Consider the following 24,754-nt stretch of genomic DNA (forward strand, 5'->3'; position numbering starts at 1 on the left):
CCAGCTATTTTGGTTGCACAAAATAGAAAATTAATCTGGCAAGTGTGTCTTTATTTATAAAGGGTCATTTTGCATGAGGATTTTTGCTTTAAATACTTATTAGAATTGTAACAATTGGTGTATAAATTATGTTTAATAGTTATTACATTAAGTAAGTGTCAATAAATAAGTTTCAATACTCTGAGAGCAGCTTTTTAAATGAGAATATTTTCTAGGTTCTTTACTCCTTTATGACAGTAAATTGATCATCTTTGTATTGTGCACAAAACAAGACATTTGAGGATGTCATATTGGACTTTGGGAAACAACTATCACCATTTTTGACATTTTCTGGACCAAACAACTAATAGATGAATCAAAAATAACCAATAGACTAACACTGCTGACAGACTAGACAGACTTTAGAGATATGTTTGTCTGTTATTTCTCCATCACATGTAAACTACACTCTAGTTTCACTGACAAAGTTGGTACACTTGTGCTATTTTTACAAGTAAAATTGGTTCTTTCAGCTCTGTTGCAAAAATAACATGAACATTATGTTTGCAACATTAAGTTGTATTTTGTGTATGAAATATGCAATGTTATTATTGTAAGTAACACCTACATTCAAAACATCACTTCAAGATGATACTTACTTTAGTAACTACTTGAGTATGGCCTTTGATGAAATGCATCTCAAGGCCTACTGATAGCAGATGGGCAGCAGATGGAGACAAACTGCAACAAAAGGGAAGTGGTACCCTCAGGGTGCTGCCCTGCTCCATCATCACAGTGACTGAACAAGTGAGGAGTCATGAATCATCAGTGAGGGCCTTAGGTCGAATTTAAACTGTTTATTGCTGTCTATTAAATAGTTTACCCTGTTTCCGACAACAATCTGTTCGAAATATCTGATTTCCGGGTAAATTATTTGAGTTGTTTGGATCAACGTTGTAGAGCTGGTGGCCTAATTTGGGGGGCTTTGATTTTAGCTAGCTAGCAAAACCTACCAAGCTAAGTTTAACTTGTAAACACTTTTGTGAAAGATGGCTGACAACGGAGCACACCCGGTTGAAGAGGACCCAGCTGCAGCTTTTCTGGCCCAACAGGAGAGTGAGATAGCAGGGATAGAGAACGACGGAGAGGGATTTGGGGCGCTGGAAGGATCAGACAACCAAGAGTCGTCTGAGCCGCAACCGGCGGCCAACTATGGCAAGTTTGTGACTGAGCTAACGTCAGCTTCGGCTAGCAAGCTAACGAGCTAACAGCTAGCTAATATGCCTACCGGTACTTTGACAGAACTGGCACTTGTTAGCGGTTGATAGCGCCTTACCTGTGTTATCAATAGCATCAATAGCTGATAAAATCAGGTAGTCTATCAGTTTGTCAGTTTGTATTAGTTACCCTGCTCATGTACAGTTAAATCAATGTCAAGTTAGCCTCATAGCGTAGCTGGCGAACGGTTAGTGCGTTTATTTGCACACCGACAACGTACGTTAGTAAACGTTAATAACATCCTTCTGACGTTGCAACGTTAGAGATGTCACACAAAATAGCATTTTACAAATAGCACTGTACTTAAGCTACTACTTTATCAATGACTTTAACTGTTGATACTTGTCTGGAAAAACCTGTCTGTTAACTGACAAACTGCATCGACATCAGTGACCAAACAGGTGCTGCTGCATTTCTGAGGTCGTAACGTTTGTCTGGTTACCTTAAAAGCAAAGTGACACTGCAACAATAGCAGTAAACATAAGGTAACACAGATGATGAGGAAGAAGAGCTAACTGGAAATTCCAAGAAATCCATTTTAACATTAAACTTTGTTTTCTCATAACAATGTTAGACGGTTTCGTGGAGGAGCCTGCCACGGTCAATGGGGACATGTTTCAGGTGAGTTTTAACAGTTTAAACTGTACTCAAACACTCTTTCCTCGGCGTTATATTCATATGAACAGGATTAACACAGGTGTTACTAATGATATTAATTGAGGTCCCGTTCCATTTAGTGTAGCAGAACCTTTGCAGTGAGCCGACATGCACAATAGCAGCATCCCGACTCTGTTTGACCTGGTTGGAACATGTGAACATTGATTATGTCCTTGATTAATTGATTAGTTGTTGGTCTATAAACTGTCAGAAAGTCCTGAAAATATCAGTCAGTGTTTCCCAAAGCCCAAGATGATGTCCTAGAATGTTTTTGTCCATAACCCAAATATATGCAGTTTACTGCTTTAGAGGAGTTAAGAGACTAGGAAGTATTCACCATGTTAATCAAACCGATTAACAAATTATCAAAATAGATAGGCAATTATTTTAATACTTGACAACTGATTGATTCATCATGCAATACTTGCAGCTCTAATTGGCAATACCTGTTTATTCAATTTCATGTTGAAATGGCTGTCAAGAAAAAACATCTATTATCTGCAAATTCTATCTGTTTGTGTGTAATTTTGAGTCTTATTCTCAACTTCATCAAAACAGCTGATTTACTTACCCTTTATTTTTTGTACTAACATTGCTGCATGTTATGATCTGATGGATTAACCATCTACTCAATATTTGGATCAAATTGCTGTTTGTAATGGAGTAAATGCTTTATGTCCTCCGAAAGGAGTCCAATGGCCCAACAGACAACTATGCAGCTATCGCCCAGGTGGATATTCAGAGGCAAGAGCCAGAGAGTTTACGCAAGTGGAGGGAGGAGCAGAAGACACGCCTTGAAGCATTAGGTGAGCAGAGATGTTCTCATTGGGTAATGAATCATGTATTATAATGCACTCACTCCTCTGTAGCTGTGATGAGTCACTATGATTTTGTCATTTTATGATGTTTCTTTTCTGTAGCGTACCTTTTAAGATGAATGATGCAGCATATCTAAATGTGTCATACTATAACCTAATAATATATCCTTTGTTTTTCCTCTTTTTACACTTTTGGGGACTCTCTGTCTGTCTTGTTCTCTGCTGTTGCACCCTGACAAGACTCAGCATCCAAGGCAGCAGAGGCAGAGTGGAGAGAGAAAGCCAAAAAGGAGCTGGAGGACTGGCATGTACACCAGAGTGAGCAGATGGAGAAGAACAAGGCCAACAACAGGTTAGGGTCTGACATGTCCCCTGTTAACATGCAGAGAAGTAACAGGTGCTTTATCATCAAGATGTGATGATGCTCTAATCACTACTCTGAACTCATTCTATTATTATCATTGGCAAAGTGTTGTATTGGCAGACAGTATTTTTTTTTTCTCTGTAGAAATCATTCAAAATTTATCTTTTAATTTGCATGTAAAGTCAGATGCACTGTGTGGCAACAGAAACACTATATTAACGGGGTAGTTCAGATTATTTGAAGTGGGGTTGTATGACGTGTTTATCCATAATCAGTGTATTACGTACAATAAATTACAGTCACTAAGGACACTAAGCAATGTACTGCTCTGGACAGGATTAGCAGCAAACCTATTGTAGCTAACTACAGAAAAGACCCACATGAAAAGCACAATCAATAAAAATATACGCTATATTTAGAATAGTCTCATTTTACTTTGCCATCAGACACACTTTTCTGACAGGAAACTGCTGTTATATAAGCCAGATATCACTCTCCAAAGCAAGCAGACTCTGTTGGAAAAAATCAGCAGTTTACCTTGCAGAACATGGGAGTCCCTGGTCTACCTATACCTCAGTCAGTTAGTTTGCTTGTTTTATTGAAAGACTTCAGTTTTTTAAAAGGTTAGTTTGAATTCACTGCAGTCTCACAGTAACACAAATAAAATAACAGATTGAGGCAGCAGTAGACCAGCAACTTCCGTGTTCTGCAAGATGAACTGGCTGTTTTTATTATAGTCTGGTTCAAAGAGAGAAAGAGACATATTTGGCTTATATGACGGTGGTGTCCCATCAGAAAAGGGTGTCTGACAACAAGGTCAAGCAGTGAAAATATTCAAAATATAGTGTGTATTAAAACACTACTACTGTAAGCAATACACTTACTATTGAGAATCACCTCATACAACCCCAGTTCAAATTATCTAACCTATCCCTTTAACAAGATGTTATTACATTCAGTGGATTTGTTAATGGTATGTTTAATGAGCAGTGTAGAAGGCTGAATTTGTGTTGAACTTACTCTACCAGCGGATCAAATGTTGGAGCACTGATAGTGTTGTTGATCAATTTTGTGTATTGTGTATCAGTACAGTATCACTACTAATATTGTTATTTCAGTCTGGTTGCAGTCAGTGTGGTAATTGTGCTCACAAAAATATTGCAGCCTTTCCTTTTCTTGACCAAGCTACCCCATTCTTCTCTCACACTTTCCAACAGACTCTGTCCAAGTCTGGCACGGTATCACTCTGCATCTGTGGCTCTAGTTTTTGGCCAGTTTCTTCTTCTGTGTCTGTGAAAGCACTGAGAGACAACCCTCTGATGAGATATTAGTCTACAGCTGTGTGTGTCCACTGAGAATGCCTGGAAAACAAAACAGGAAGCTAGCTAGCTAGAAGGAATGCAAACATCAGAGAGCAAATGTCACAGTTTTGATCCATGCTACAGTCTGTAGTTGACTGACTGATGCCTCGCCATTCCAAGCTTGTTATTATCAACGGTCTACCAGAATGACACAGATAGTTTGTAATTAGTCTTAGACCAGTGTGAATTTTTATTTCCACCTCATTAGAGCTGTTTCTCAGTTGCTTACATAACCCTTTTAATACAGACCCTAACTTTTCTCTGCTTGTTGTTTGACACTGAAACTGTTCTCCTTTCTCCTTCTTTTTCCTGCTTTCTTGGCCTTGCCTGCGTACTAGGATTGCTGACAAGGCTTTCTACAAGCAGCCCAACTCTGATGTTATAGGCTTTGTGTAGGTTTAGAATTCTTATGCTTTTTAATGTTGTATGAACAACCCCCTGAGTTACTGCTAGTTGATTTTCACCTGATGCATGCCCAAACACTAAAATTATCATTTGTTTTTGAAGGCCTGATTTGTTTTTGGTTTTTTTTTATTTCATTGTTCCTAGGGCTGGGCAATATATCGACATTATATCAATATATCATGATATGAGACTAGATATCGTATATCATTATACTGTGATTATGGCATAAGTTTTATCCTGGTTCTAAAGGCTGCATTACAGTAAAGTGATTACTGACTATTGTAGCTACTATTTGCCTTTGACCACTTAGTCATTATATCCACACAACTGATGATGACTCAAAAATCTCAGAGAAAGGACCAATTCAATCCAATATCGGTATCAGGGTCTGATATTGGCATACGTCATTCGGTGTATATTGGACTTGTGTCACAGATCCGCATTACCATCTAAATTCCACAGCCCAACGTGTTTCCTATTTGCAAATACTATATTAAACAGTGCAGACTGAGGGATGAGTAGCCCTTTTCACATGTCCTCTGCACTAGCATAGAAATACAAGGGTTCCAGGTTTGGGCATGAAAATACAGCTGGAGTGAAGAAATGTACTAGCCACGTCATTCATGGTGCAGTAAACAAGCACAAAAATAACAATACCAATACAACCCACCATAAACCACCATGTTCTGAACAGACACTATCAAAAAGTAACATTTGTTTTATGGAACATGAAATAACAAGCTTAACAAACTCTCAGCAGTGCATCGTGGGAAATGAGGGCTGTCACTCATTGCTATCTGCAGCAGTTATGAATGTCACAAGCCATAATCCTGCAGAGACCCCACAATGGTTGGAGGATGCCATCACACAAGTTACAGTAACCAAACTACACAAGCATTTTAGTGATAATTATCACCATCACCAAGAAAAAAAAGAGCTCTGGTATTGGAATTGTATCAGGAGCAGCAGATATCCAAATTCAGGTGTTGGAATTGGATTGGAACTGAAAAAAAAGAGGATTGGCTCATTTCTAATGTTTGCACTATTTGAGACTTTATTGTATGTTATTTTGGAGAAAATGTGTATATTGAAATATATATCATATACTGTGGAATAGCCTAAAAGCATTGAGATATCGCCCAGCCCTAATTGCTCCATCGGCTATAGGTTATAAATATTAAACATGTCTCCAACAAACTTTATGATTGGTATATGAATGCATGAAGTTTTTTGTATCTTATGCACTGATGCTTTTCATGTGATTGAACTTTGTGGTTGAGCACCGTGTTCGGCTCAGACAGGTTTGCTGTTACGGAGACCGTTCTGAAGTCCCTGTATTATCGCAACTCATTGATGTGTTTCTCTGGTCTCCTTCCCACATTTAGAGCATCAGAGGAGGCTTTCCTGGCAGAGAGCGATGGCGACAGCCCTGGTTCCGAATGGGAGAGAGTAGCTCGCCTCTGCGACTTCAATCCGAAAACCAACAAACAGGCAAAGGATGTTTCCCGAATGCGTTCGGTCCTCATCTCTCTCAAACAGACGCCTCTGGTCCGCTAAAATGAGGTAGTGAGGAGAATATTTGTTCTAGAAACATTGCCTTTTCGGTTTTAACCTCACGTTGCATCAGACCAGTTTGTATGCCCTTTTCCATAAAGTTCCTGGTATGTTTATAACCTTTGAAAACTTCCTGCCTTTCTTAATGCCTATTATATTGAAGTAATATACTTAATCCCACTCTTATGAGAACATGAAGGACTGCTGTATTGTTACAACATCCTATAGAAGGTCAGTTCTATCACTTAAGAAAATATTGTTACTGTAAGTTAAGTTTTTACCTTCCCCTTTAACTTATAAAATTTTATTAGGTCAACCTTATTGCATGCCTCTGCCAATATTTTGGATGCACAGTTTTTAGTTGTTTTATAAATTTGCATTTTGGTCAATGTCAAACACTTACTTATTAAGCACTACTGCGTATTAGATTGTAACCACTTATGCCTCTCATTAATGTAGAATTATGAACACACAGTCCTCGGTCACATTTGATGTATTATATCCCTAATTACCATATTTAACGTAGCTAGCATATTTTTCTCTTTCAAATGCATTAAGCTTGTGGCCTTTTTGATGTAGCTCTTGCTCCAGTTTGAGTATTCAGTCAGATGGATTTCCTCCTCAATAATTAGGCAAGATTTCAGCAAAAAAAAAAAAAAAGAAAAATCATAACCAAAGATTTCTGCTATCATCTAAATTTTCACGTGATTAACGGCTTGTGCGATTTCTCATTTCACTGGTTTTTCTCAGCAGATGTTTTCTGCACCATTTTTATGTCACACCTGAATACGTTTTCAGTTTTTTAAACAGCAATCAGTAAGGTGTCAATTTCAACAGCAGTGTCTGCACATTGTTTCACATGTTGCCTATTTGGACATTATGAATACTGAAAAAGTGAATGTTAAAAGGGAACTGGAAAATAAAAACAGTGGAGTATGATCACCTAAAGTACTTTGTCCTTACGTATTTCCCAGCGATGACTGTTGCCATGAGATAATCACTGGAATCCCAGTTTGTCCAGCTGATGTGTGAGGAGATAACATTATGTGTGGCCCAGTGCAAACATCCACCCTTCATACACTCAGACACACTTTGCTGAGGGCTGTGCTACTGTGAAACTGGCGTGTAAGAGGCATTTACCCACAGTTTGTAACATTTAAATGTTAATTTCCAGGGGCACAGCTGCAAATGATGTGTTTAGTTCTGTATTCTATGAAGGCATGATTTTAATTTGTTTTCATGTGATATGATTTTCACACTTTACGGGCCACCAAAACGCCTCTGCATAAGTAAAGTGATTTCAAAAAGTGCTGTCACATTCCTAATAAGTCGGATACAAGACTGGGTCATTCATTTGTTTAAGGCTATGATCACACTGCAGGCAGAAGTGGCCCAAAGTTGATTTTTTTCCCCCTCATATGTGACTCAAGTCCATTTTTTTAATGACAGTATGAACAACAAAAATCACATGGAATCAGATCTTTTCAATTCTGATTTGGGCCACTTTCGTACCTGATCCTAAATTAGATACAGGCCATTTTTCCAATGCAGCCTCAGTCTGGACAGTAATCTGCAGTGTCTTGCTGCAAGATTGTTGTGGAGTAGCTGTTGACATCCTGAATTTTTGGATGAAAGGGTTCTTCTGGCTTTTACTCTTCATCTACACACACCTCTGTACAAAACTAAGGGCCACTGCTCCACAAAAAGCCACGATTAAAAATTTGTGTGTATGAAGTCTTTATTCTTCTTCTTTTGCACATGCAGGTCAGCTCAGGACCATGGCAGTCCAGACTGGAATTTGATATCGGTCACAATGAAAGATTAATATGAACAAACAAAAAAATCAGATTAGAGCAATAAGCCAGAATTGAGCACTAAGGCTTGCAGTGTGAACGTAGCCTCAAATCCTCCCATTTAGATCTGCACACCCAGGTCATTAATACAAAAACTGTTTCCATGATGAATTTCCTCACTGACTTTTTAAAAAAAATAAAGCTGTTGAATAAAGGTTGCTGGAGGAGTAGGTGTCCCCTGAATACAGTTGTGAGTGTGATGCTTTATCTCAAATACACACAGGACTCCAGGTTCAACTTAAAATTTATATCTGAAGACACAGTTTGGTATTAAGTGGGTCATTTCAGTGACAACACATTGGGAACAGTTGAAATCTACCCCTCTAGATGAACATGGAGCATATAATTTATCTATCAACATTTTGCCTCCATACTATTATAGCACAATTAAAGTACTATCCAACTTGCTTACTTGGTCTGGTAAGGAGCTGATAATACTTTGTTGTTGCAAATATTAAAACCATGACTGGTTCACAGTATTCAAACAACAATAAATAGTTTTACCCTAAGCATAGGTATCTGAACAATGCTGGAGACATGGCACATTATTCAGTTCATTCAGACAGTGAAATCACTCCCAAGTCCAAGCTGGATCAGGTCTAATGTCGAGTTGGGGAATGGGATTGGTCTGTCTTCATTGCTTGGGTCTCATAGCTGTGGCAAAGACTCCAAAAACAATGGCAACTACAGTGAAGCCTTGAGCAAAGATGCGTCCCCTCATCAGCAGCTGGGACTGTCTGGTTTTCCCTTGATGGAAGGCACGGAGACCATAAATCAGCGCTCCTGCTGTTCCCACACAACCTGGAAGACACAAAGCAAATCACAACTTAGAGACAGGATTTCACAGAACTGTAGAGGTTGGCTGTGACAAAAAATAAGGTAAACGCAGTGGGGAAAGTCCAGTACAACTGTAAAGTTATAAATTCTATGCCAGAGTGAGCATTTTCAGACACTAGAGCAGGATTTTCAATGCAGGAACTTTGCAGAGGGACTAGGAACCTCTGGAAGAACAGCAGGGACCAGGGTCTTAATTAAGAGCCAGGGACTTTATTTTAACAACCTCAAAGTTCCTGTACTTTCCAACAGTACAGGGGTGGGTACAGTGGGGCTGGGAGGGCTCAATATCTCTGAGTACTCACAGCATTTTATTTCAGCTACAAATTTTAAAAATCTGCAACCACAAATTAGTTTGTTTATTCGTTCATTGTGCTTTGACACGTCTGAACTGAGTAACTGAACAAAGCATAGGACAGATGAACTGATGACAAAGTTGTTGTAGTCTCATGCAAAAATGATGTGAGTGTGTGAAGGAACCTTTTAGTTCCTTAAAAGAAATTCCCATGACTCAAAGGGACAGTTCATCAGAAAATCAAAAATCCACATTTTTCTTCTTAAATATTACTATATATTTATCTATCTAGACTCGTTTGGTGTGAGTTGCAGAGGTTTGGGAATATTGGCCATAGAGACCTGCCTTGTCTCAGATTTAATGGGAATAGATGGAATAGCTTCTGATGGTCAAAGTGCCAAATAATGCATTTTAAAAATTCAACACCAGTGTCTCTTACCAGCAATCATGGCCCAGTCACACAAGATAGCCCACAGACCTTGAGAGTGAGCAGTTTCATGTAGGTAGGTTCATATTCCACTAAATTCTGCTATAGAAAGAAAGTAGTCTGCATGAAAACTGCAAGATCTGTGGATCATCTTGTTGTGTAACCAGGTTATGTGGAGTTTTTACCGCAATCTGAGTGCCATCTAATTCCATTATATTGGAGAGAAGGCTGACATCTCTACAACCTGTATCTCCCAAACTAGGCAACCTGCCTACTCTAAATGGATAAATAGCCTACAGGACAGATTCAAGTCACAACATTAAAGGGCAAGTTCACCCAAATAAGAGGGCTTAAGGACTTTTTTCTGTCATCCCTAGTAGTAACTATCTAGCCATGCAGATGGTATTGTTAGTTTCTAACAAGTTTAAAGATATCTACTGCCACCAATCACACAATATAGTGGGGATGAATGGATGTTTTTTAGCATCATTTTATTTCATGGGCTGCTGCTCGAGTTTAAGAGATGTTTCTTAAAACCTCACAAATACAGACAGTGGGTGATGACAAGAAGCTGCGAGTGAGCTAATCTTTGTTTTTATATATCTTGGGTTACCTGCACCTTAAAAACATTTAACCACCATCACCACGTCTCAAGTTAAGTAACAGTCAAACTACATGGAAACAATTTAGACATTGCTCCGACTGAAATTAAAGCAAGTCATTCATTGACCAAACTGGAATAACAGTAAACCTTTGGCAATGTCAATCTGAAACCTTGCCAACCTTACTTCTTTCTCCAGTGTTAAATTATATCGCGCCTACTTCCGCACCTATAACCTTACAATCAGTTGAGCATGTTAGTGCTAACGCAGATATATATTTATATATTTATTTACAACAAAATACAAACTGCTGGTGCTCGGGGGGGCACTTATGAAACTTGTCTCTGCAGTGTTGTCCTGCTTGTATAACTCACCTATGGGGACGAACGGGTTCTCCTTGGTTTTCCTCATGAATTTTTCTTTGAAAGTTTCATCTTTGACCCTCGGTAAAGGGTTGAAGCCTTCGATGATCGGCGGCTGTGAAAAGTCAAACGGTACAGGAGCTGACGGCGACGTTTTCGGTGTTTGCTCAGGTACCACTGGCGTTGTTGTCGCCGCCATGCTTACCTTGGACTGCAAAACCAATGAGGAACTTAAGAACTACACTTCCGGTTACACTTTGACCCCAGATTTCACAATAAAAGTCCTGATATTTTACACCGGGAATAAAAGTGCCATTGTGCCTCCTGGCGGCTGCTGCCTGACTTGTTGTGCAACACAAGAACTTTCACAGGAAATATGTTTAAATCGTCAATATTCATTAATGCACACTGCTTTATAATAAAATAAAAGGACATCACATTTTAACTTGCAACTTTAATACAGCATAAGACAATTATTTTTATTGTTATAATTATTATTAGTAGTATTGTTGTTGTTGTTGTTGTTGTTATAGCTATATTGTGGAAGCAGTGGTGGAAGAAATAGTCCGATTTTTTACTTAAGTAAAGGTAGAGGTACCATTCTAAAAATACTGTTACAAGATAAAATCCTGAATTCAAATTATCCTTATGTAAAAGTACAGAAGTACGATCAGAAAAATGTAGTTTAAGTATTAAAAAAAGTGCTCATGAGTTATATTATAGAATATTATATTATTCTGTTTATATCACTGACAAATAGATGTAAGAGTACTTTAATGTTGTAGTTCATCATGCGGAGCCAATTTTAGATACTCTGTATACCACTGGGCAAATCAGTAGTATAGTACTTAATTATATCATATAAGCATGTCATCTGTATTTTAATCTAAAAAGTCAATATATGTGTCAAATAAATGTAGTGGAGTAAATACATTTCACTCTTGAGATGTAGTGGCGCAAAAGTAGAAAGCAACACAAAATGGACATACTAAAGTATAAATATGTCAAAATTGTGCTAAAGTACAGTACTTGAGTAAATGTACTTAGTTACTTTCCACCATTGTTGTTTTTATATACCAAGTCATTATTTTAATCAGGTTTATCATAATTTACAGGATTTTTTTTTTTTTTTTTAAATCACATTGGTGGAAATGGTCTTATAGACTTGAGGGAATTCTGAATGATACAAATTGGGTCTACATGTTCAGACAGACATTGTTCAACTGCACTGCAATTATAGCGTCCTAGGATCACACGTGGTTTGATCACAACAGGACACGAAAATGAATAATGAAAATGTTAACCAATGTCTCCATTTCCCCACTCTTACCACTGAGTGGCAATATTTGGTAAAGTTACAACTGTTCAAACCATCATTGAATCTCAAATAGATGAGTAGTGAGGTTGCATATTGTTTTAGAAACTGGACTGAGTTACACTCCAATGGTACAATAAGCGCTTGTATTAACAGTGCATTTTCTATACTATATATACACATATATTAAATCCCCCAGCTAGATTTCCAATTTTATTTAAGGTCAGTTTCCAACAACAGATGTATCATGTTAAAGCCCGACAGTGAAACCTTTCTAGCTAGCACAATTCTCAGCTTAAATAGCTGTAAAAGAAACGCTAAACATATATAGCTTCATAGAAAAAACAAACAAATATTTATCAAATATAAAATCTGATTGTTCTTGAAGGGCAATTCGCATTTGTAAAGACAGGCATTTGTGACGGAGCCAATAATCACATAATTTCATTAGATGAAATATATACCAAGTCTTGAGGTCTGTGAAAGTCAAAACATGCAAATAAGTTAAGGATGATAATATAAAACAGCACACAAATACTTTTCAATCTTTTTATTGAATATTAAGGTAAATATTTCACATTAATACAGGCTACATAAAGTAGAGCCACTATACGACATGAAATTTACTCTCATTTTAACCCTTTTTAGTATGTAAACAATTATACATGTATTTACCACTCTAAAAGGTTCTGATTTCTTTCTCTTTAGGTAATCATCATCTAGTTCTGGGCCAAGTTTAAATAGCTACTTCATGTTGAGCCCCCTGCCGCCCAAGAACGGTGTATGTGGGTTTAAGTCAAAATCGCTAAACTACGCAGAGAATGGATCCTGTTGAACAGGTGATCGCGCATGTTTGTTTGCATCATCGAGACACTGATAACAGCTCTCGCCCAGTTCCCCCTTTCCTTTGTTTGAGATAGGCACATCAAAGAATGGCGTCAAGAGAACTTCCAATTCTTCAACCTCTGCTCTGCACTCTCAGGTCTCTACTTAAGTTAACATGTTGTACGTTTTTCTTTTTTATGTTGTCTTATTCGGTCATATTCGTCAGTTGGTATTTCATGTTTGGGCTGTGGGTCATGCTGTGTGCGTTTGATTGCTGTGGACGCTGTCTAGTTGACGTGGTTCAGGTGCACGTTGCCCACATGAGGTGCCCAGGTACCAGGCCACACCTGAAGGGACACAAGACCAGTAACAGACAGATGTTAGTCAAATATTGTATTAGTAGACTTAAGTGGTGCAAGTTACCATCATTTTCATTATTGATTAGTCTATTAAATATCAAAAATTGTAAAAAAAAAAAAAAAAAAAAAAAATCTCATTATTATTTCCCAGAGCCCCAAATAAGGTGTACAAAATTGCTTCTCTTATCCAACTAACAGCCCAAAACCCAAAGACTCTGCATTTATTATCGTGAATGACAAAGAAAAGATGCAAATCCTGACAATTCAGAAGCTAGAACCTGAAAATGTTTTACATTATTGTTTGAAAAATTACTGAAATGATAAATAAATTACCCAAATAACTATCAACTACTTTTCTTTGCAGCAACTGATTGATTTAGCGATTAACTGTTGCAGCTCTATCAGACTAATGGCTGAAATGCAAACCTGACAGCGTAGCTCTAAGCACAGACAGCACTGTGTATAACAGTAGTATGAAAGAGTGTAAAAGAGTACATTACCTGCTGTTGTGGGTCAGAGTTATCTGCATTGTTTGGGACCACTTTAATAATGGGGCTCCATGCAGGATCACCAGCGTGCAAACCATTGTACATCGGTCCCCCTGGCCCCTCTGCCATGGGAGGATGAGGAGGGAGCATGGTGCCTCCATACATCGACATGGGCATCCCCTGAACAGACAGTGAGACAAGCAGTTGTTAAAAGATGTGTACATAACAGGAAGTGGGATTAAATTATCTACAGAGGCGTTTTGTCACCTTTGGGAAGTCCATGTAACTGTTGGGCAAATGCTGAGGCTGGTGGTAGTTGTTAGCAGGGTTTGCGATGCCTGTGTCATCCTGCTCCATGGGCTGGTGCTGAGAGAAGGCCGACTGCTCCGCCTGCAGCTGAGGGTGCATCATGTGGCTGCTCATCAAGGGCTGTGACCAACCAGACATGGCCTCTGCACCAACACACACGGGGGGTTAAAATTAGGTGTAAACTTTGTATCACACTAACAGTATAAATCACTGAATATGTACATTTTTCTTAAAATTTCAATAAAATGTTTCTGAGGGTGTAAAGGCACACTGTCAACCACATGTCAGTGATTACTATACTCTTTACTGTCTTACTAGGACATTTCACACGATACGGTTTTTTAAGAAAATTTAATATAGCCATATAATGGCTGTTGCTGTTGGCTGTCTTTTTTACCAACTCCTTTTCTTCGTGTGCACTATAGGAAATTGTTACAAACCAGCTAAAATGAAAGCCCTCAGTTTGTCTGTTTAGCTTAGTTTACCATGCATCTTAATAGTGGCAACGCTCTGATATTAGTGGTTATTTTATTGGCAGTTTTAACAGTAAGGTGTAATTTATTATCCTGCTGCAGCCTCTCTGTGGAGGCAGCTCCTCAACATACGCTCACACACACGGAGCGAAGTCAGCGGAAAGACTGTGGTGGAAGGTTTGAAACAAGTGACAACAACAGAGAAGACAGAAAGCTAAAGAAATATCTTTATCTGGTCTGTCTACAATCTCATCCATCATCATTATGTTTTTACACAAGCACAGGGTGTTCGCTCAACTGCACCATGCTCTTAGCCATTAACAAAGCAGCATGGGCGCTCACATTTTCCAGATAAGACACAGGACATTACTTTTTGGGGGGGTCAAGCAAAGTGAGGGCTGTAATGGTTAGCATAGTATAGTCAAAATTAATACTGTAGGGCAAATTCACTTGGTGAATTTCCACCACAGTAAAGATTTGTCTTAAATCTAACAACCAAAAAAGGTCAATTATATTTTCTCTTACCTGAAGCACTGCCGACCCCGAATGACCAGATGCCTCCCTGTCCAACAGATGCCGTGTAGCTGGTGGTGAGGAGAGGTGGGTTGACGGAGCCCGTCTGCCTGATCCTGGCCAGCCGCTCTGTGCCGATGGGTGGCGGAACCTTCCGGTCCTGCTGCGAGGAGCTACCTGGTTTGGGCTGGGGAGGAGGGGCCACAGCTGAGGTGGAAAGAGCTGAGGATGACACCGTAGAGGGAGGCGGGACAGGAGATTCACCTGGTGCAGAAGAGACAGTGAAGGAGGAAATACTTAGGGGACAGATCAGAAAACATTAATTTGCACAGCGCCTTAAAGATACAAACCGCTTTACCAAATATAAGACAATAAACCAGTAAAGATACGATTTATAAATTTTAAAAGGGTCATAGAAGAAACAAGCCACACTAAAAAGATATGTCACACTAAATTCTTTTCTAAGAGTGTGAATAGATGACTCGAGGCTTTAAAATTAAAGGAAAAAAAAAAGTGTAAGCCTTATACCTGATGTGGATGCACTCCATGGATGAGGGGAAAAGTGCTGTCTGCTGAACGAGGGTGTGCCAACTGGTGTATGACCGTGCAGATACACAGGACTGCCAGAGATACTGGTGGCATAGCTGGTCAATGCTATTGGTAAAGACAGTTAGAGAGACGACAGCTCATTATTGAGCACATGAGAAAGCAAACTGTACCTCAGCACTTAAGAATAAATGGTCTTATGGCCAAGACATGTTTCTACTATGCTACCTTTCAGTATATTTAGATATATTTGTATATACACTGTTGCTGCTCCAAAGTGGTTGTTTTTCTTGTTTGATTGTGCTTAAAAAGTACTTCTTAATCTCAAATAGGTTCCTCATTTAAATACACATCAACAAAAAGATCACATATGAACTAAAATGAAGTCAGTCATACCGATGGGACTGTTGACCATCCTCTGTGAGGCAGAGCGGTAGCCAGGGGCTTTGGAGCTGTCTGGCGGAGGTGGGGGCATCATATTCTCCATCTGGCCCATGTTCATGTAGGCTGGTGGGGCTGAGTATGACTGCTCCGGAGGTGATCGAGCCGGCAGATGGCATGCACCCCACACCTGATTGTTTCCAACCTGCAAGGAAAGCACAATTGATAACAACACAAATACAATAATTCAGTGAATGACTGAACTGTGACATTTGTAGGCAGTGTTAATTTTGAACAAGAACTTTTAAATGCTGTTTTAGTCTTAGTTGCTTAGTGAAAATTGTAGTTAGTTAAAGCTACTACAAGGAGTTTTTCAGTGGTTATTGAACCATCTCAAAGCACAAAAACAAATTTAGTTCACAAAATTAATTTTTTACTTCTACTGTTAATTAATTTGTAATTTTGTTCAACTTATTACCCTTCTTCTGGGCCATTTAAAGACATAATACTCAACATTTAAAAAAACATTTGATCAAAGAATCCCTTTAATTATCACTTGTGACCCACTAATATGATGATGTCTGTATCTGCAGAGACTCTGCCCTCTGCCTATATTTTCTTATTTTCTCATTTCTTTGCTGTACCTAGAACAATTTACTAACCAAAAACATAGGTATTAGATGTCCTGGGAATGACACTGAGCAGTCAACTGTCTTTTTGGTGTGTTTATGAATAGCTCAGACAAATCCTACTGATTCTACCTTTAAAAGGCACTTCAGAAGAACAGCCAAAACTAAAACAAGATGTCTGGCTAATGTTTAAAGTAGCTCACCTGGCTATTGTTATCAAAGATGCTGCTGAAGTTGAAGAGACCTGCGGGACCAAAGTTAGGGGGTATCTGCTGAGGCTTGCCAGCGTTGGCCACGTGCTGCATCTGGGAACCGTTCATCATCCCCAGGTTAGCAGAGACCTGAAGGGAGCCTGGAGCTTGGGCTTGAGCTTGGGTCTGGGCTTGAGGAGGCAAACTTGTGGGTTGGGACGTCTGGTTTTGGGTCTGTTTTGGGGGTTCTTGCTGAGCGTTGAAGGGCACAAACACGGATTGTTGCTGCTGTTGCGTCTGCTGCTGCTGTTGCTGCTGCTCAGGAAGGGAGTAGTAAGGCCCTGGTGGCTGCATACGATGGGAGACTCTAGGTGCAGGGGCTGAGAAATGCGGTACAGTGTTGTTAGGGTGTGCAACATTGTGTGAGAGGACAGGAGGAGGTGCGGAGGGGAGGTGGGAGCTGTGCTGCGGGTTGAGGAGGGGAGGTGGAGCCTCTGAGGATGGTACAGAGGAGGGAGGGGGAGGTAACTGCTGCCGAGACTCTGGTTTTGGAGGTAAAGCCATGGCGGGGGCAGTGAAGCCGACAGAGCTGATGCTCTCACTGACGGAAACAGGCTGGTTCTCTACAGGTAGAGAAGGCTTGTCTTTTCCAGGAGGGGCGATGGTGCTGGGCTCTGATTTAGGTGGTTGGATGGGGGGCTGCGAGATAGATCCAACTGGCTGCTGGGGGGCATTGGCCGTGGTTGTAGTGGAGCTGTGATGTGCAGGAGAACCCGTGCCTCGTACTGCATTGCTGCCACTAGTAGACGTGGCGGCAACAGACACAGGGGTGACACCAGTGGGTTTGGGGTCGGGGGCGAAGAGCTGTTTTCTGACAGAGGAAGGAGTGGGGACGCTCGGTTGGGGGTTGTACGGGGTGGGGTTAGGGGTATGAGGCGAGCCTGCGGCTGTAGATGTGTTGGGAGCAATGGTGGTGGTGGTGTTGGTGGTCGTGACGGAGGCTCCTGAGCTGGCTGTGCTGCTGTGCTCGCTGTGGGTGGAGTTGGGTCTGCCCTGGCTTCCGGTGCTGCTGGTTCCTCCATTGTGTTTGGGGGAGCTGTTAGCACTGCCAGGACTCACAGGACGCACAGGGAAGGGTCCCCAGGTGCTGGCAGCGGGGGAGAAGGTGCCGCCAAATTGCGCCATGGGGAGACGAGGGTGCCTGATCTGGTGCATGGTCTGAGCAGCAAGGAGCGCCAGCTGAGGGTGGGCGTACGCCAGGGGCAGCGACACGGGGAACGGCTGTCTGACGCTTGACGAAAGCCCCTTCCCGATCTTCCCCCCGGCCTGAGAGGAGGATGAAGACGAGGATGAGGAGGGCTGGAACGAGACGCCTGTGGAGGTAACCAACGAGCTCAGGGCTTTGGGCCCAGTGGTTGAACCGCTGGTGGCCCCAGTGGTACTGGGGAAGGAAGCTGAGGTGGTTTTAGAGCCCGGGGCTCTGATGTGATTCCGGGGGATCAGATCTTCAAGCTCTTTGGCGGGGTCCTGGATTAGAGCATTGATCAGCTGGACTGCATACCTTGTGGACTCCGTGCCTCCTCTGAAACAACAATGCACACTTTATTCAGACTGTGTTCTTGTGTTGAAAAGTACAGCAAATCAAAATTTAGAGCATTAACACAATTCAGTGTGTTTAAGTTTTACGGCAGACCAGAGTTACTATAGTTGTATTTCCCACTGGTTATTATTTCTTTCTTTTCATTCGCTGACTCTTGTAGATATATATCATGTAGATAACCCAGTCTCAATAAACATATGCACCATGACTCCTCATGCTGACCAAACTCACAGAAACCTTGACATTTCCTGTTTGTGTACTTTATTTTGGTGCACAATATAGTTTCAGTTATTTTATTTTTTTTCCTTAAGTCTAAATTTTATTTCAGTCAACTAAAATGTTTTTCCATGCCTAATTTTAGTTTTTAGTTTAGTTTTAGTTAGGTTAAGTAAGCTTGAAGCAGACCAGAGCACAACCAAAGCAATAGCAATAGCAAATGTGCAGATTTACTGATTCCACCATAACAACAGTGGACCAAAATGCATCCAACACATCCAGACAGACTACAGACTAAACACTTTTACTGGTTACAATAGTGTGAGTAAAACCCAGCTGGCTTGATCAACATTTGATTTAAGTCTCTGCTGTGCATGTGGAACTGAGTCTCTGTTCCTGTTGTAGTGACAGAGACAAAATGATTAGTGTGAAAATTTGTACTAGACCTTACAGGCCTAATAGTGCAAATCATTTTATCTGTGCAGATTATTTGGTTATATTTTCATCTTGCAGCACTTGGCTTTTGCAGTTCTTTTTTTAACCTTCATATTTATTGGGATTTTGTTTAAGTATATAACCAAAACTATTGAGCATGTTGACTTATGACTCTGTTATAGCCAAAAAGATATGAAAAGAAAACAAACTACAATACAATCTTAAAATATATTTTCCACTGTGTCATGTATCATCATTTTCTTCAATTTACAAACAAAAACATTTTCTCTCACTCTAAGCAGATTGCTATTTTTTCCCCATAATATAAATCTCTCTCATAATTTCTAACCATTGTTCCATATCCATCCAAACTCCCTCCATGTCCTTGAACTTGCAGGGGTGTGTTGTGTTTTGCACACATTGAGCCATTCTTCCACTGTAACTTCAATGTTCAGTTCCCTCTCCCTTTTAGCCTTAATGTACATAGTAGAGGAAGTCTCTTAGATTATTGTAGCACTGAGACTGGCTTGACTCATGTCCCATTGTGTCTGTCTCATAACATCAAGCTCTGTAAGGTTTTGCATTTCCTTTATAAAACAATAGTCCCCCTAAATGTAAATATCTAATAAGTCATTTTCTAAATAATTTCTCTCTTTCATATCCTTAAAACTCAGCATTATCCACTATTAATAACTCTACAGTCTTCAGCAGTTCTAGAGTGAAATGGTACTGATAAGGTGATGACTTTGGCATCACATTTAATGCCAGAGAGTTGAGATGGCATAGAAAAAAGAAAATTTCCCAGAATTTGGCTTAAATCAAACCCAGTGCCTCCATATTTCAAACTCCGTGTTGAACTGTTGCATTGTGGGACTGACCTGGGTGGAATGAATGACATCATCCAGATGGGGCTTACACGCTTAATGCATCTAACCAACTGTTGTACCCTGCAGCTGCAGTTGTGTTTACCAACCACCAGAGAGCGTCATTTTTACCTTATGGTGATCATCCTCTCCCCGTTCTTGTCCTTCTGTTTGTCTACGTCAATGTGAGCTCCTGTCACGTCCTGGATGGCTGTGATATTGCAGCCTCCTCGGCCCATGATCCGAGACACGACAGAGGCCGGCACAGACAGCTTCTTTGATCTTCAAAAGAAGCAGTGACATTTTATTATTTATGTGTCTATACTGGCAGATGGAAACACACTGTAATTCACATAAACTGATACCCACAAACCATTTTTTTTTCTCTTACAAATGTGTGTGCTATATGTCAACTTAAATCAAAACCCTGTGAAAGGTTGCAATGTAAACATATAACACTGAATAAACAACTGACCTTCTGACCACCTCTTTCCAACCTTCTTCTCTCTTCTGGCCTCTTTTGGGGCTCGTGAGGCTGAGTTTACTGTTGGGTGAGGTGACGGGAAGAACCATGGTCTTGAATGGAGAGGGCAAGGAGTTGGAGGTGGAGTCGATCGTGTCTGGAGCTCTGTGTATAAAACAGGCAAAACTCAGGTTTAATTGGATCACAATAATGAAGATATGATCTGATATTTGTCATGTGGGTTGCCAAAAATGAAAAGATTTTTTAAATAAACTAGAGGTTTAAGTCAAAATATATCTTCTTTAACAAAACTTAATGGTTCAAATAGTTCAAAACATTTTAAAATACATAAAGGAGATACCAAACTTTTAAAGTTCTATACGATACAGTCAGTTTTACAGATATCGATACCGATTCCAATACTGACAATTTTTTTAAATGTCTACAGGTGAAAAGTTGCACCACAACACACTGTTTCCTTTCTGTCTCTCTCTCACAAGTCTGATGCAGAAGTGTGCGACTGTGCCCTGGTCTAATGTCTCATAGGTTTCCACAGTCATGCAGAACGAGGCAACTAAATATGGTCATTTATTGTCAAACCATACCAAAGTACTGAAAACATTTCGAAGTGGTGCCGCCACCCACATTTTGTACTTGTGTAATTTTAATATAGATATATATTTTTTTAAGAGATCATTAACAAATGAGTAGCTTGTCAGAATCAATGTATTGATCCTGTAGAAACACCCATCCTTATTTTAAAACTCCGCTTGTTCTCCCTGGATAAACAGCCCCACACACAACACAAACACACAAGCAAGCTGCATTTCAGGTGTATTCTGTTCCATCAGAGACTCACTTTTGCATTGGTTTTGAGATGGAGACCGTGACTTTGTTGTCCACCTTGCCATCAGGCTGCGGCTGAGGACAGTGTCTCTTCTCCGGGCCACGCAGGAGGATCTGGGACTGGGCCGCTCCTGAGGAGGGGGCTGAGGAAGAGGAGGAGGAGGAAGAGGAGGAGGAGGAGGAGGCGGAGGAGGTGAGGTCAGGGAGGTAGTTGAGCTCCTGACTCTTGCCCCCGCTGCTGCTGCTCTCACTGGCACAGTCGGTGCTATCCAAGGGGTCAGAATCGCTGTTGCCACCCGTCACTCCCCCACCCCCACCCCGTGGCTCACCGTGGATCTTGTTCTTGTCAGCCTTGTGCTGCGCTAGTGCAACCTGGAAAGAAGATAGATACACAGGTGCTTTTAGTCTGGATACTCAGTTCTACAAAGCCTATTATGAATCAAATTAAGACAAGTAATACCACTGATAAAAGCTGTAATGCTCACCTGCGGATCCTGTAATATGATGGGTTCATTGGGCGAAGAGTCCTTGGTCTTGTTCTTTTTGTTCTTGCGATTGGTGCTCGGGGTAGTGGCCACACTTGCTCGCTTCTTACCAAAAGCTGTAGTGAAAGTGGTGGAGGTGGCAGATATACCGATGGTGGTGGTGGTGGTTGCACTCGGAGGCTCAATAGGAACCTCTGTTTCTGAGGGGGAAGAAAAAAAAAGATAAAATTCAGATGGGAGAGAAACCCTTGTACAACTAAGTATTGATACTTTTTCAATACCATACAATTACTGTTAAAAGTACTACTACTACTACTACTACTACTACTACTACTACTACAGCTGGACAGTGTGCAGTGAGTTTTTTTTTTTAAACACCAAACACTGTGTGCATGTTGTTAAATAAAAAAACGAAAGAAAAAATTATCCTATTTTGTGTGCCTTGGACATTTTATTTTTTTTTTCCCGTGGTGTCTAAAGAGTTAAAAATTCTGGCATCACTACATCTTTAATGACAGCAGAACTGTAAAAATGAGAAAATTCCAATTCTGCAGTTGACTTAAAGCTAAAGTCATAGTTACCATCAGCTGAATCCTCCTTCTGCTCCTGCATCTCAGAGGAATCCTCCTTGGTTTTCTGCCCCTCCTCTTCCTCCTGCTTCCTCTTCTGCTCCTCCTTCTTCTTCTTGCGTTTCTCCTTACGCTTCTCACGTTTAGCAGCCAGGGCCTGCTTCTTGCTCTCCTCTCGGGACTGTAAGACACAACGGAGTCATTTAAAAAAAACATGTTTGTCCTGCTCCAGTGTATGCAGTGCATTCAGAATACAGTAACCTCCCAAAGCACAGCCACAGTTACCTTCTCCAAGTCTAGCTCCTTGAGGAGAATGCTAGCATTTTTGTTGGCCTCAGCTGCCTGCTGGTCTTTGGCTTTGACGATGGTCTCCATGCACTGGTGGCACTTCTTCAACAGCTCCTGAAGGAACAGAAAATCAACAGCTGGATTTAGAGCTCCGCAAACATCTTCAATTCTGTAAGTTCCAATATGTGCAGCAGACTAATAACTGACAGGGAAATCAATACCAACCTTGTCAGCGATGGTGGCGATATATCTCATGCACTCGATATCTGATGGGAATTGGTTGACCTCCTTCACAAGATACTGTACCACCTTCACATGACCCTGAAATGGTAAATTAAGTGGTTAGTAACTAAAGGAGTGTAGCGTGACACATTAAGATCAAGGTTTTGGTAAACTCTGTACCTTGCGAAAAGCAGCCATGAGTGGAGTTATCTTGCGGTTGTCGGCTGCATCCACATCAGCACTGGCATGCACCAGGAGCTGGACAACGTCAAAATGGCCACCGTTTGCCGCCAGCCAGAGAGGAGTGTTCCCTTTCTTGTTTCGTACATCGATATGGGCACCCCTGGAAAGACAGGAAGGAATCACAAAAAGGCAGTGCAACTAAAAGGTCTAGGAGAGAAAACTTATAAATTGGCAATAGACTGTAGAGTTAGACAGGGGATGTGCAGTATGCACATTATTTATTTCTATGACAATTGTGAATATACAGTTACTGACATGCACTTGGCTGCCTGCCTGGTCTGTGATGATATTATGATGACTGCTACAGATGATCAGACTATTGTTGCTTTTGTCTGATGTGCTTTTAATGTGTCCAAATGTTCTGTGCTGAAATGCAAATAGCCTCTTGGAGCTTTTTCAAGGTATCTCTGGGTGACACCTGATTTAAATCACTTGTACCATGGGTGGCCTTATGTTTGCACCTCACCAGCATCTAACATATAAAACATGATGTGAGAAAAGCACAATTTGTCCACCCTTGTTTGTTGCTATGAAACAAGCAATATGGGCTTCATTCCCAAGCACAATGTACTACACTGCAAACAAGTCACCTCAACCTGCAGAAAAAACTTCAGTCTATGGCCCAGCCATTAAAGCTAATTCACTTCACAACAGAAGCAACTGATTATCTTATTATAAGAAAACTAGAAGACGGTTCAGTACAGGAACACCCAAGTACACTCACCTGTTGATAAGCAGCTCACAAAACTTGTAGTGGCCTTTGTCTGCAGCAATAGTGAGGGCAGTATCCCGGGATGAGGGAACAGGAGGAGCGTTGACATCAGCACCTTTGTCCAGCAGCACTCGGCCCACCTCAGCATAACCTCCTGAGGCCGCCTCCATCAGAGGAGTGAGGCCAGTCTGCAGTACAAAAAAAATTACAAATTAATTTATTAATTCCAAAAAGTGGAAACGTATGTGTCTTCATGCATGTGATCCTGACACTTCACCTTTGCACGATGCTCTACGTTGGCCTTGCGATCGAGCAGCAGACTGACAACCTCAGCCCGCCCCTGGAAGCAGGCAAGGGTCAAAGCTGTGTTTCTGTTGGTCTCGATCTGGGCGTTGATGTCCGAGCCCATATCTAACAACAACTTCACTGCTGGTACATGACCATTCATAGCTGCCAGCATCAGAGGAGAGATTCCCAGTTTACTGCCAGTCCTGTGACAGAAGTAAAAAAATAAATTGATTGGAAATTAAAATTAATGGGAAATTGGAAGCATAACATGGATCACTGAATATTTGGCTGGCTTGGGTTCAGTAAAGATGTATTTACACTTTCTGCAGAGGAACATTTACCATCAAAGTAGGGATGCCAAGATCGATCGGATACCGATCGATATCGACCAATATTCATAAAAAATATGCAATTGGGAGATCTGGATTTAAGGCTTTCTATTTGCTGATCATGAAAACTGATGACACAAAAAATCTCTAACCAATCCTCAGCAGAGTTTGTGTCCCTGTTGCATGGTAAATAGTTAAACAGAAGGAGAACTCCACTCCCAAGATGATTTGTATATCAATTAGCCACTCGTCTCAACTTGTGTACTTTCATAAAATTTGCTGATGAAATCATTTCTGGAAAAACTCCCTGAAGGGAAACTAGTACTACACCTGCACACTGTACACTCTCATGCATGCAGCTGAGAACAACAACCATG

The 24,754-nt window shown here is 40.7% G+C and overlaps 4 protein-coding genes across 12 annotated transcripts in view; 1 reads left to right on the forward strand and 3 right to left on the reverse strand.

Moving 5' to 3' along the window:
- The window catches only part of pdlim7 (PDZ and LIM domain 7), a 72,475-nt gene that overhangs the window by 44,507 nt on the left and 3,214 nt on the right, over positions 1-24,754 (reverse strand). The window lies entirely within an intron of this gene.
- On the forward strand, positions 745-7,364 carry cltb (clathrin, light chain B). Of its 3 annotated transcripts, XM_084719454.1 has the most exons (7): positions 745-1,194; positions 1,832-1,878; positions 2,603-2,720; positions 2,973-3,084; positions 4,314-4,334; positions 4,796-4,849; positions 6,248-7,364. In XM_084719454.1, the coding sequence occupies exons 1-7, from the start codon at positions 1,029-1,031 to the stop codon at positions 6,417-6,419; spliced, it is 690 nt and encodes a 229-aa protein (XP_084575580.1). In that variant the 5' UTR covers positions 745-1,028; the 3' UTR covers positions 6,420-7,364. The 3 variants fall into 3 exon arrangements, with proteins under 3 accessions (XP_084575580.1, XP_084575582.1, XP_084575581.1); XM_084719456.1 differs by lacking the exons at positions 4,314-4,334; positions 4,796-4,849 and having other exon boundaries at positions 748-1,226; positions 1,849-1,878; XM_084719455.1 differs by lacking the exons at positions 4,314-4,334; positions 4,796-4,849 and having other exon boundaries at positions 748-1,194.
- On the reverse strand, positions 8,502-11,025 carry higd2a (HIG1 hypoxia inducible domain family, member 2A). Its single transcript, XM_084719457.1, has 2 exons — positions 10,802-11,025; positions 8,502-9,070 (listed from the first exon to the last, which is right to left on the reverse strand). Exons 1-2 carry the CDS (start codon positions 10,986-10,988, stop codon positions 8,904-8,906), a joined length of 354 nt encoding a protein of 117 aa, XP_084575583.1. The 5' UTR covers positions 10,989-11,025; the 3' UTR covers positions 8,502-8,903.
- The window catches only part of ankhd1 (ankyrin repeat and KH domain containing 1), a 36,245-nt gene continuing 24,130 nt past the window's right edge, over positions 12,640-24,754 (reverse strand). For 6 of the 7 annotated variants that reach the window (XM_084719464.1, XM_084719463.1, XM_084719462.1 and 3 more), the window contains exons 23-39: positions 24,038-24,251; positions 23,773-23,948; positions 22,986-23,148; positions 22,809-22,904; positions 22,581-22,697; positions 22,308-22,476; positions 21,727-21,926; positions 21,255-21,613; positions 20,408-20,560; positions 20,065-20,214; positions 16,831-18,400; positions 16,014-16,203; positions 15,600-15,725; positions 15,084-15,335; positions 14,044-14,228; positions 13,789-13,956; positions 12,640-13,276 (exon numbers count right to left, since the gene is read on the reverse strand). In XM_084719464.1, coding sequence (XP_084575590.1) covers positions 13,217-13,276; positions 13,789-13,956; positions 14,044-14,228; positions 15,084-15,335; positions 15,600-15,725; positions 16,014-16,203; positions 16,831-18,400; positions 20,065-20,214; positions 20,408-20,560; positions 21,255-21,613; positions 21,727-21,926; positions 22,308-22,476; positions 22,581-22,697; positions 22,809-22,904; positions 22,986-23,148; positions 23,773-23,948; positions 24,038-24,251 — 4,348 coding nt within the window. In that variant the 3' untranslated portion in view covers positions 12,640-13,216. The remainder of the gene's footprint in view (positions 13,277-13,788; positions 13,957-14,043; positions 14,229-15,083; positions 15,336-15,599; positions 15,726-16,013; positions 16,204-16,830; positions 18,401-20,064; positions 20,215-20,407; positions 20,561-21,254; positions 21,614-21,726; positions 21,927-22,307; positions 22,477-22,580; positions 22,698-22,808; positions 22,905-22,985; positions 23,149-23,772; positions 23,949-24,037; positions 24,252-24,754) is intronic. The other variant, XM_084719465.1, reaches the window with a different exon arrangement.

This window comes from Lutjanus erythropterus, chromosome 5 (assembly GCF_056507025.1).
Source record: "Lutjanus erythropterus isolate fLutEry1 chromosome 5, fLutEry1.hap2, whole genome shotgun sequence".
Taxonomy (NCBI): domain Eukaryota; kingdom Metazoa; phylum Chordata; class Actinopteri; order Lutjaniformes; family Lutjanidae; genus Lutjanus; species Lutjanus erythropterus.